The 13,092-nt window shown below is 32.8% G+C and overlaps 1 protein-coding gene across 4 annotated transcripts; it reads left to right on the plus strand.

Moving 5' to 3' along the window:
- The first annotated feature begins 2,965 nt into the window (after nt 1–2,965).
- On the plus strand, nt 2,966–10,988 carry LOC145605873 (pentatricopeptide repeat-containing protein At2g30780-like). Of its 4 annotated transcripts, none has more exons than XM_081661937.1 (5): nt 2,966–3,435; nt 4,521–6,434; nt 6,998–7,169; nt 10,010–10,161; nt 10,273–10,985. In XM_081661937.1, exons 1-2 carry the CDS (start codon nt 3,001–3,003, stop codon nt 5,625–5,627), a joined length of 1,542 nt encoding a protein of 513 aa, XP_081518063.1. In that variant the 5' UTR covers nt 2,966–3,000; the 3' UTR covers nt 5,628–6,434; nt 6,998–7,169; nt 10,010–10,161; nt 10,273–10,985. The 4 variants fall into 4 exon arrangements, with proteins under 4 accessions (XP_081518063.1, XP_081518065.1, XP_081518062.1 ...); XM_081661939.1 differs by having other exon boundaries at nt 6,998–7,092; XM_081661936.1 differs by having other exon boundaries at nt 4,521–7,169; nt 10,273–10,988.
- The last annotated feature ends 2,104 nt before the right edge of the window (nt 10,989–13,092 follow it).

A 13,092-nucleotide genomic window follows, 5' to 3' on the forward strand; every position in this document is an offset into this window, starting at 1 on the left:
ATGTATAGTTTTAAAAATAAAATATTGATTCTTATATGTAACAGCTAGTCAACCACTACTATACCGAACACTCATACTTAAATTATCTATTTTCACAGCTAACAGCTTGTTGGCAGCTAACAACTACCTACACAGCTAATCGCTACCTTCACAGCTAATCGCTACCTACACAGCTATATTTTGCAGAACACACCCTACATAAAATTGTATGTATATTCCGTGCGTTAGCAGGATCAGTATCAAACTTTTGAATTAAAATTCCAAAATCCCAAATTCAACTACTTACTCATATAGTCATATAACTCAAATTCACTCCCCCCCCCCCTGGAAAACACTAATTACCATCTCTCTTAAGCAATGAGGCTTCAATGGCGGCTCCTCCTCCGCCATCACCGTCACAAAATCTTCCCCTCACCACCATCCTTACTTTCCCCCTCCTCCCAATGCAATTCCACCCCATCAATTCACCATTCTTCTTCTTCTTCTTCTTCTTCTTCTTCTTCTTCTTCTTCTTCGTCTTCTTCTTCGTCCTCATCTTCGTCTTCGACGCCATCTGCATCAACCGAAACCGGCGCGCGTGCTTCGACGTAAAAGGCATTCATCACTGGGTTTGGTTTTGGGGAGACACAAATGGGTGTCTACAGAAGCCCCCACTTTGACTGAGTTTGGAGAAACGCATGTTTCGAAAACAAAAGTCAAAGTAGCGATAGGGACGGAGAATGATTCAGAACGTTCTGCGATCCCAAATCATTCTTATAACGCCGGTACCTGCAAACAATGTTAGTTAAACAGATAAAAGAGTTAAGAAACGCGTATCTTGCACCGTCGAGCACACGTCTCTGGAGGTAACCGATTTGTTGCTGCATAAATCTTTTATGTAGGGTTAAATATATATATATATATATATATATATATATATATATATATATATATATATATATATATATATATATATATATATATATATATATATATATATATATATATATATATATATATATATATATATATATATATATATATATATATATTTGACGGGACTCTTTCTCCTTTATAAACGATTTATGAAGGGTTAAAAGTTACTTCAAAATGGATTATTAGGCTGATGCTTCAAAGAATTCAAATCGCAAATACTTTCAAACCCCCAACTCTCAAAATCTAAGCAATTTTTTTTTTTTCCCAATAACCTCCACTTGCTTTTACAAAAAAAAAAAAAAAAACTTTTCTATAACTTTCAATTCTACTAATTTTTCTTTCCAAATATACATACTACAGTACATAAAATCGCGCAAATTCTATGCTACTCCTAGAGTACCGTGTGCATGGTACTCTAGGTTTATAAAATTTATGTTATTTTAATATGAACATTTTGTTATTTCAATTTATATATATGTTATTTTAAAATAAGTTTATAACATTGATCCTTTCGTTGTACTCCAAATTATAAAATTCATGTTATTTTGATGTGAACCTCTTATTATTTCAATTTATATATATGTTATTTTTTAAAATAGTACATTTTATTTTAATAAATGCATATTTTTTTTATACATGATGTTAAAGTAAATAAGTTAATAACATATTATTTTAGCAAAATAACACAAGGTTTTAAGCAAAATAACACAAGAGTTAGGCAAAATCTAATATATATAAATAAAGTAGGCATTTTTCGGGAGCATTCGGCGCGCCACATAAGAAAAGGTCTTATTTTGTCCAATGAAAAAATTAGATTAATAATTTATTTAAGAATTAAAAAATTCACTCGCCACCTAAGAAAAAGTGACGAATAAGATTTAAGAATTTTTGACACATTGGTAAAAACAACGAATAAAGAATAATTAAATTTTAAATTATTTTTAAAAATCAATAATTATCTTCTCACAAAAAAAAAAAAAAAACCCCTAAGTAATATCTTTTTTTACATATATATGGTCAATATGGATGCAAATTTTTGATCGCAAATATCTTTAATCTCTCCCTAGCAAATATTATAAAAGTTTGATTTTAATATTGTACTCATCGAGACGAATAAAACTAAATCTTAGATGACTATTTTTCCATAATTTTTAATAGTTAAACAATTATACATGAGAAATAAACGCATAAGCAAAAGACTTATTTTGGTGAATAAAAAAACGAGATTTGTCATTACGTTTTTGAATTAAAAATTTAACTTGTCACATAAGCAAAATTAGTGAATAAGGTCTGAGATTTTAAAAACCAAGCACCACGTAAAATAATTAAAACAACAAAAGATAACAATAGTGTTAAAATTAAAAAATTATCTTATGATATTAAGAATTTTATCCATAAATCTAATTAATGATATTCATAAATATACAAAATTTTAAATTAAATTAAAATGATTTACTATAACCGTGCATCGCACGGGCTTACATATAGTAATTCAAGTATATTAGGTATAGAGTACTGAAATACCGTGACCCAGGAGTATATACTACTAATTGAATAAAATCGTATGTATATTCCGTGCGTTAGCAGGACCAATATCAAACATTTGAATTAAAATTCCAAAATCCCAAATTCAACTACTTACTCTTATAGGGCGTGTTCGGCAAAATATAGCTGTGAAGGTAGCTGTAGCTGTGGAGGCAGCTGTTAGCTTTGTAGGTAACTGTTAGCTGTCAACAAGCTATTAGCTGTGAAGATAAATTATTTAGATATGAGTGTTCGGTAAAGTAGCGGTTGACTAACTGTTACATATAAAAATCATTATGTTATTTTTAAAATTATAGATTAAATTTTCAACAGGTACCTCAAAAGCTACCTCTAATTTCAAAAGCTAATCTTTCTAACTTTTCATAAAAGCTAAAAGTTACCCTAACCACTACTTTACCAAAAACTCACATTTTTTTATTAAGCAAACCGCTAAAAGTTACCTAAAAGCTGCTCAAAAGTTAGCGCCGAACACGCTATTGTCATATAACTCATGTTCACTCTCCCCCCTTGGAAAACACTAGTTACCATCTCTCTTAAGCAATGAGGCTTCAATGGCGGCTCCTCCTCCGCCATCACCGTCAAAAAATCTTCCCCTCACCACCATCCTTACTTTCCCCCTCCTTCCAATGCAATTCCACCCCATCAATTCACCATTCTTATTCTTATTCTTCTTCTTCTTCATCTTCTTCGTCCTCATCTTCGTCTTCGACGCCATCTGCATCAACCGGAACCGGCGGCGTGCTTCAATCTTGGCTATTCACTTCATCCGATCGCCATCTCTCGACTGCCAAAGGTTATTTAACCCAGAAAGTTTCAATCTTGAGAGATGAGTTGGTTAAGGTTAAGGATGATTCTGAAGCTACTAATGAATTGCTCGAACAAATGGGTGTTTCTTTGTTTTCTTCTTACTATGATGGTTCTGCTTTGGTTGAGCTTTTGGGTCAACTTCGTGATTTTCCCTATTTAGCTCTTCAGGTGGGTCTTCTTTATTTGCTTTTACTTTTAAATTTTAATTAATTTCTAGGTTTTTCTATGTTAATTTGCTTGTTAATTGTTTCTTAGGGGAGAATTGAATTTGTTTATGTTTGAGACCTTAGATATCTGAGGGAACATCTTACCAAGATTATTCATGTTTGTGTCTAATTGTGCTGCTTTGTTATGAGGAGGTAGGGCTTGCTGAACTGAAGTGAATATTTTATGAGGGGAGGATATTAGGAACTGAATTGAACCAAACTGAACTGAAATTAATCTGAAGAGAACATGCCCGTAGTATGAATAGAAATGATTTTTATTTTATACAAAGTTTTCGTCGAATTGGCCAGTTGATGATTTGAATATTTTTGTTAGGAAACAAGGGCGTAATTGTGTTTTCGACTCACAAATTAAATGGCGTGGTGATAATGGAATTATTTAAACTAAAAAAAATGAGTAGACCTGAAAATTAGAGTGGTTTTAGGATTTTAAGACATATTAGAACTAATTTTGTGTTTACATTAACTTACTTTGTAATATAATTGACATGATGTATGTTTCTGATGGTGTATTATACCAAGAACTTATTAATTTTGTATGAATTTTCATGAGAATCTAGAGAAATAAGAAAAAGAAATGATATGTTCTGGGAAGATTTTGCTGTATTATTTGGCAATGGTGTGGTTTTAGGATCCAAAATTAATAAGAAAAGCTATTCTTCACATAGAATCTAGTTGTACTTCATCCGTCCTATATTGCAGCACTTTTTCGTGCAAAACTTATAATATTAAAGTCTTTGGTTCTATAAGTACAAATTGTAGTATGTTGACTATATAAAAGCATATCAATCAATCAATCAAATCCTCAATCCCATAAGTGGGATCGGCTACATGAACCAAAAGTGATTTTTCCGTGTAGTCATCAACATGAATTTTAAATTTGAAATATTTAGAGAACGGAGGAAATTATTATTTGTAAAAGCTTTAGATTTAAAGCATCTGTGCACATTTGTGATAAAAAGTTTGTTTCTTATGTTAAAGGGTGTTGGCTTTGCTTAGTGGCTTGGTGGTTTTAATTTTTGATTATAGGTTTTTAATTGGAGGAGAAAACATGCTGGCTTAAGCTTTCCAATTACTAGTGAAGAGTATGCCAAGGGTATTATGGTTGCTGGTAGAGCTAGGAATGTTGAACTTGCAGTGGAGCTTTACAACGAAGCGACAAACAACGATGTTAAGACATCTACTATTTATAACGCATTGATGAGTGTTTATATGATCAATGGTTTGCCAGATAAATGTCAATCACTTTTTCGGGAGTTCAAGATGGAAGAATCTTGTAGTCCTACAATTGTTACATACAACATTCTTATTTCTGTTTTTGGACGCTTGATGTTGATAGATCATATGGAAGCTACACTTCAAGAAATATATGACTCAGACCTCTCCCCTACTGTGGGTACATGTAATAATCTGATTGCTGGATATGTAACAGCTTGGATGTGGGATCAGATGGAGAACACCTATTGTATGATGAAAACTAGGAACATTAATCCAGATAATAACACGTACATGTTAATGCTAAGAGGCTATGCACATTCTGGCAATTTAGAGAAAATGGAAGAGATGTATGAACTGGGGGAACAACATTTGGTTAAGGGTGATCTGTCAGTAATAAGGACCATGATATGCGCCTATTGTAAATGTCCTTCTGCAAGTCGAGTTAGAAGAATTGATGAATTGATCAGGCTGATTCCCAAGGATGAATACAGACCATGGCTGAATGTTTTGCTTATTAATGTTTATGCTGAAGAAAGGCTGGTTGAGAAGATGGAGAAATTTATCGATATTGCTTTTGATCAACACACTGCAGTCAATACCGTGCGTGTGATGCGTGCAATTATCACTGCTTATTATCATTCTAACGCTGTTGACAAGCTTACTAACTTTGTCAAGCGTTCAGAGTCTGCAGGATGGAGAATTTGTAGGTCCCTCTATCATTGCAAAATGGTAATGTTCGGATCACAAAACCGCCTGGAGGAAATGGAAAATGTACTCACTGAAATGGAGAAGATCAACATAGACCCGTGTAAGAAAACATGGGCTATTATGATCAAAGCTTACTCAAAATGGGATTCTAGATATAAGCTTGATCAAGTAAAAGGATTGATGTGCAAGTATGGATATGGTATTGCTTAAAATGACTGGTCTTCATGAGTGGCTGTACCTTGCTTACTTGAAGAGGGGTCTAAGTTGTAAACTTAAATTGGGATTAACATGGCATTTTGAAACTTGAGCATTACCTTGCCATTGTATGCAACAAGCCAACACTTCTTCAAATGCACAACTTGAAGCTAGAATTTTTTATATGACAGCGTGATATACTGTCATATGCGCTGTTACTTGGTTTGTATGGGTTTTTTAAGTTTACTTGCATCCACTAATCAGACATTAAAATTCTTTAAAACATATGTTTTTCATTAAAAGTTTGACTGTTGCTTTATTGGTTCAAACTATCTTATCTTGGCGACAATGATGTTTTGTACAGTTGGAGTGATAGCTATAGCAAGTTTTCCCAGTCATAATACCAAGAAAGTTGTTATTAAAGACACTGATCCAAAATTCTTTCAGAATACCGTTGAAGACTTAAAGAATTAGTCAATCAGTGAAATTGCTGAACATTTATTGTTCTAGTTACTTATTTAGACAACCCACAATCTGAATAATAAATTTGTACTGACCATTAAAAGCAATATAGAATCACCCTTATCTGTAGGTTTAATTTTTATCTAATAATATAACAGTTGCATGGGTTTACATTGGATTTAGTTTTCTAGGTTGTAAATATTTGATGGCTATGAATTTTGTATTGGCTTGTGAGAATAGACAGTTTGTGTTGACATCGAATGTGTTAGAGGTTCCCCAGGGGTCTGGATCAGGCTTTATTTGGGATACAGAAGGTCACATAGTCACCAATTATCTGATTCGTGGTTCTTCTGATCTCAGGTTTGTTGTTCAATTCTGTTGTGCAATGTTTCACATTATGTCACACGCTCGCTTACCTTTTTTGATTTTTTTTTGTCTTCTATCATTTGAAAGTACTATCTCATTTTCTAAAGTTGATGCTGTTATGAGTGCTACCTCTCCATCCCAGTAGCAGTCCTGAATTTTCTATTTCTTTTTTTACAAATATCAAATTTCGGATCCTGCATAATTATTGTGAGAGAGAGGGAGTATATTATTTGGATGTACTATGTATATGTAGGTGTTACCCTTTTTTATATCGAAGTGGAGAATATTGAAGTCTTTGTTAATATAGCACGTTGAGTGAATGAGGGTTAAGCAACCCCCAATACTTCAACCCACAGACACTCCCCCAAAAGCAAAGTTGAGTGAAGGGTCACACGTCACATTCTCTCATTGGCTACTTTGTATGACAACACACCTTCGATTGGTTTCCTCATTTCATACTTTAATATTTTTAGCTTGTTGTGCAATACTTTGAATATCATTTTCTTGTGAGATACTGAGTATGATTTTTGACTTCAAATGATGTTAGAGATTTACAGGGTCACTCTTGCTTACCAATCTACTTACGAGGCCAAAGTTGTTGGGTATGACCAAGACAAAGATGTTGCTGTTTTGCGCATTGACGTACCTGAAGGTAAATTGAGACCAGTACCTATTGGTGTCTATGCAGACTTGCTTGTTGGTCAAAAAGTCTTTGCTGTTGGGAACCCAGTAAGTTTTGTTTTTCCTTACAGGGGAACTTAGTAAATTATATGACCTATTATGCAGCAAAAAGCCAAAATTGATGGTCTTGCCTGTTTGGTTGTTAATATTTCATTCTTGATTTTGTTGAGAGGGCTTTTGATGACTTGTACTCATCTCTTTTTTTGCTTGATAGTTTGGTTTCAAACTTCTTGCCATATATTGAATTGGTGATGGGCTTTTAAGTAAATTCTGCAATCTTGTATGTTTTACCATGTTTTTGTGGAGTAATTCCCAGCTATAATGTAAATTATACTTCTATTAAAGTTGAGATGTCACTCATCAGATACTTCTATTAGTGACCAAGCATAAAATTTTAACGATGTTTATTACGTGAATGCTGTTTTGTATAGGATTATTGTCTCATGGAGTAATTTCCAGCTAGTGTAAATTATACTTCTATTAAAGTTGAGATGTCACTCATCAGATACTTCTATTATTGACCAAGCATAAATTTTAACGATGTTTATTATGTGAATGCTGTTTTGTATAGGATTATTGTCTTCATGTGAAAAGAAATCCTCTAAGATGGGACAATATCTAGTAACATGTGTTTGAAATACGTACTCTTTTTAATGCCTATTTAAATTGAGACTATTGTTGTTATTTTGTAAGAAATAATTATATCCGTACTTTGGGCACTTCTAATGTTTTAACCCTTATTTTCTAACACAATAACTGTGAAAGGTCCCAATACTATCTTCAACTTTGCTTTAGGGGTAGGGGTAGTAATAAGTGGTTAAATGTGAATGAAATTCTGAACGTAGACAAAGAGAGATCAAGGAGTAAGACTAGGAAATTTAAACGACAATTGTAAATCTGATGTGAAACAACCTGAAAAATAGAAAGAAGGGGGGGGGGGGGGGGGGACGGGGGACTGATTCTTATTTCTTAAGCTTAACTACTCCCCAGAGACCTCTTAGGTTTCCAAAGGATTGTGGTGCAATTGTTGGACTCGAAATCTTCGTGGAAAGTGTGTATTTTTAACCCGACTCTACGAACCCGAGGAAAGGCTGCACAGTTTTTTATTTATTTATTTAATTTATGAGTTACCCTTGTGGTTTTAAAAAATTGTCAAGCTAGCCTTACAAGTACAATTATTCAACTAGTAATGAAATTTTATGGTTTTAAAGGTGTGGAGTGAATTTTTTAAGACTGTTAGGGTACCTCATACATTATTAAAATTTTGGGTAGATTAGACAAGGCATGGGCCAAATATAAAATGGTTGTAGTTGTAAGCAGGTAGTATATTTAACATAATTGAAAGCATATGTTCCAAAACTCTAGAATCGTAATGATGAAGTGATAGTGTAAAACTTATCAATTCTTGCTGCCATAAAAGTGTGCTTCGATTGCATTTCAATTGTTATCTTGATTGCAACCTCAGCTACTACTTAATCTATCTGGCCAAGTAAAACTGCAATTCAATGAACCTGGAATTTTTATTTTTGTATCTTACCTAAAATCACAAGTTTATACGCTATCACCAAAACCTGTAAGCTACGGTATTTGATGCCCTTTAATGGTAGCATTTTGGAAGCTTGAAAGGCTACTTGTGTGACCACTTTCAATGTTTTAAATGTAGTGGGCTCAGAAGGAAAATCAGCTCTGCTGCAATAATTGTTGGGTTTGAGAAGTGTGGAGAACGGTTGAAGAAGGCTAAGGGGGTGTATAGCTTAGGAGTTTAAGCTATGGGCTATTGCTTGGTGTTAAGCAATGGTGGATGGCAAGGGCTGACTTCAAATGAGCATATCTCAAGATCTAGGAATGATATTGAGATGATTCAAGTTGGAGATGATAGCTCGTTTCAAGAGCTTTCCAACGACTGGTCATAAGCTCGATTTGGTTAAGAATCGAGGGAGTTATGGCTGTTTTAAGAAGAGTTGTCCACGCAGTGCGGGAGTTCGCCTACAATACCGAACTGTTGAAAAGTTCGATCGAACCTCATCGAACCTAGTTTTTGAGGCAGACCTGAAGCTCTTTGATTACTAGAGTAGGTTCGGTCGAACCAAGGAAGAAGTTTGACCGAACCACCCCAAGTTAGACCGAACTCTGGGTAGGTTCGGTTGAACCATCGATCCCCTGTTTGAGCGTGCAATTTCTTTTATTTCGCTCGGGATATAATATTAGTCGTTGATCTTCTTACACTATATATACTCTTGTTTTGTCATTGTAGAGAGAGTAATAGGATGAAGGGAAAGATGTAGAGAGAGAGCCTCAATGTAAAACCCAAAGACTTAGGGTTTGAGTGTTTGAGAGGGTGAGTTTGGGGTGGGAGCTTCCATGGTGAATTGAAAGCTTGTATCTACATTGTTCTTCATCAAATGATTACTCCATAGTGGATTGGTGGGTTTTTCTCCCGGATTTTGTTTTCCCACAGTAAATTCTCTTCGTCTCTTTTATCACTTGTTTTTCCGTCTTCGTTGTTGTTAATTGTCGTTAATCGCAAACTAGCTAGCACATTCGTAATCCCTTTCAAGATGTCCGATTCGGGATGTTATACGCTGCTATAAATTCGGGATGTCCACTCCTAGATAGTTCTAGCAATCTCATCGGGATACATACTGCTATATACTCTCCTTCTGGTACATCTTCTGGTTTTGGTTTTGTTTGATACTGTAGGTTATCAACTCTGCCTTTGTCAAGTTCTGGAGGGTTTTTATTGGGGGCGGGGGTCATTGCTTGAAATCTCATCACCTGTGTTAATATGTTCTCTCAATTTATCTTTTCTCCCTTTAATTATTATTTACCTTTTCTCTCTAGGTGGAGGTAGAAAAGAATTGACATATATTTTGTTATTTAATTTTCAGGTTGGTGGCATCATAGATCAGCTTGTGAAATATGGGAAAGTTACAAGACCGATCCTGGGGATTAATTTGCACCAGATAAATCAGTAGAGCAACTAGGAGTTAGTGGAGTGCTTGTGCTGGATGCTCCACCCGAAGGTCCTGCTGGCAAAGCGGTATATTTCTGATAATTGTTAACTTGCACTGATAACACTGTTGTGCTTCAAGCATTCCACTTGAGCTGTTGAAAGACAGTTGCATTATAGGTTGTTCTTATGTTACTACAGGGTCTTCTATCTACAAAACGTGATGCCTACTGATGACTTATACGAGGAGATATAATAGCATCAGTGAATGGCAAGAAAGTTGCTATTGGTAGCGATTTGTACAGAATTCTTGACACCTGCAAAGTAGGGGATAAGGTATGCTTCTAATATGGTCACCCTATATTGAATCCTCATCTATTATATTTTAGCAGGGACTTGTTTCATCTTTTAGGTGGCTGTCGGGGTTTTACGAGGTGTTCACCAAGATAAAATACCTGTTATCTTCAAACCAAAACCCGATGAGTCATAGTTAATCTTGGGATTTCCATATTTAATGTATGCCATGTAAATTTGGGAAATGACCATTTGGTGGTAGTTACCATGTATAATGTATACCATGTAATTTGGGAACTAGCCATTGGTGGTAATTGTCCCTTAATGATGCTTATTAGATTGATACGCACGTGTGGAAAGCCAAGCAATTCTCGTATGGTTAACCCCAAGCGCATAGCTCCTATTAGTTTAGTAAACATATAGGATGAAAATGTACCATTACATGTATAATAGGTGACAGGTTGGGAAAAATGTTCAACTTATAGGATGGTAAAAAGTATCACTACATGCATAATAGTACACACAAAGAACTATTCAACAACTTATACTTTAATAGTACATTATACATGCATAATGGTACATTATAATGTACCACTGTCAGGTTTTCCAAAAAGCTTGCTAAGTTTACATTTTTGCCCTCCTATATGTTTTGTAAATATATAGGAGTTATGCGCTGAGATGCACTTCTTGTGTTAAATATTCGTATAAATTTCTACTAAACTTTGTGTTTGAGATTGAGTCACGTTTTTTTTTTTTTTTTTGAGAAGCCCCTTGTAATTTATTAAATGTTAAATGAACTTTCAATTTTTTATTTACTTGTATACTTTAATATATAATTTGCAACAATTAAATTCTCAAATTGTAGGTGTAATTCAAAATTTAATTGATGATAATAATTTAAATTGAATTTCAATTGAATTTTTTTTTTTGTTTTGTTTTGTTTTTTTTTTTTGAAGAAAATTTTTGATTGATTGATGTATTTATGTTTGTGTTTACTTTTTTGCCTTTTATTTAAAACAATTTTCATGTTATGAAACAAAGGGTAATTAAGTACTTTTAGGTGGACATCACTATCTTTCCTTCCCTTATGTAATAGTGATAAATCATACTTCCTCCGTTCTTTTTTACGTGACCTGCTTTGACTTTTACATTGTTCATCAGCCCTTCTTTGTCTGTCTTTTATGAATAATATATAAGGAATGACATATTCATGTAAGATCTTTTTGAATTTGCCTCAATAAGTATTATCATAATATAAAATCTTTATAATTTTTGCTTATGGAGAATTAAAGTTATTCATCGTTAAAGTTTTGCATTGGCAAGCGTGATAAAAAAACAAGTCAAGTAAAAAAGAACAAAGAAAGTACGAAGTATGTAATAGAGATAAATCAATCAAATAAATATTGACGCATGACCTATTTGTTTAGAAACAACAAGGATGACTAAGTTGCAAATATTAACGTGAGTATAAAGTATCATTCAATAGGTAAATAGTAACATTAAATGTTGTAGTGGTATAAATATTTTTAATTGTACATCAAATATTGTATCACTATGACTTTATGAGCCATAATAGTATTACTAAGATAATCTATACTCTAATGGTATAAGATACATGTTATAATAGTACTAGACTACTATTAGATTAGAAAATATAAATTCAAATCAAATCATCATTTTATGTGCAGTTTTTTTTTTATCACTAAGTATCTTTAATTTCGTAATGAAAAAAATTATGAAAATTACACTCTCTCTCCGTGTTTTAATAAGTGTTACACTTTAAGTGTCATATAGTTTTAGGTAATTTAATTGACTTAAATAATATAATAGGTAAGCGGGTAGTTGGGGTATTAAAAAAATTGTAAAAAAAAAAAATAGTGTGGTTAATTGTTTTATTGAAAAGTAATGAACATGAGAGAAAAGAAATAAGAGCATCTTTGTTCATGAACTAAAAAAAAAATTGTTTATGTTACTATTCACAAAAAAATATTTTCTTTTTCATACATCAACCAAACAAATAATTTCTAATATCCCCCTTATAACAATGAACCAAAAAAATTGTTCATGTTACTATTCACTTGCCTCACCTCAATTTAACTTATACTAAAAATTAAAATACATACATAATTTACAATATGTTAATCTCATGTGATATGTAATTGATTATTATTACTGTTATTATTATCGAAATTAGTTATGCTTAGTATTAGGTAATTTTGATTAGCATTGTTAACTGTTTACAGTTAGAATAATTAGCGTTATTAATTAATTTGTTAATACAAATTTTTTAATTAATTGCACATTTGAAAAAATAACCACCTAGCAATAGTTTGTATTTTTATATATATAAAAAAATAATAAATAAAAAAAAATCAATGATGTGAATGCACTTGTGCATCACATGAAAATTAAATAAAATTTTATGCATATTTGACAACTCAATAGATTATGAAATGTCATCACATGTATTTAATGGATTCTGAAAAGTTATCAAATTGAGTCTGAAAAGTATTAATAGACTTTGGAAAAGTATTCAAATAGAGTCATCAAATCAAGTGGATTCTGAATTATTGGATTTTAAAAAGTTACTACTATGGTAAGATTCTAAAAAGGAATTGACAAATCACAAGAACAATGTTTCACACATAAAATTACAAATATTTAAAATTTATTACAGTACATGGTTGCAATCTATTCATTAAACAAAAATTACCGATTAGAGCATTA

The sequence above is a fragment of the Chenopodium album genome, chromosome 22, assembly GCF_948465745.1.
Source record: "Chenopodium album chromosome 22, dcCheAlbu1.1, whole genome shotgun sequence".
Lineage (NCBI taxonomy): Eukaryota > Viridiplantae > Streptophyta > Magnoliopsida > Caryophyllales > Amaranthaceae > Chenopodium > Chenopodium album.

Excerpts from the sequence above, each read along its gene's own strand:
- LOC145605873 (XM_081661936.1), top strand. The coding sequence starts at position 3,001 with ATGAGGCTTCAATGGCGGCTCCTCCTCCGCCATCACCGTCAAAAAATC. Across the intron at positions 3,436-4,520 it reads TTCCCTATTTAGCTCTTCAG|GTTTTTAATTGGAGGAGAAA; the intron begins GTGGGTCTTCTT and ends TTTTGATTATAG.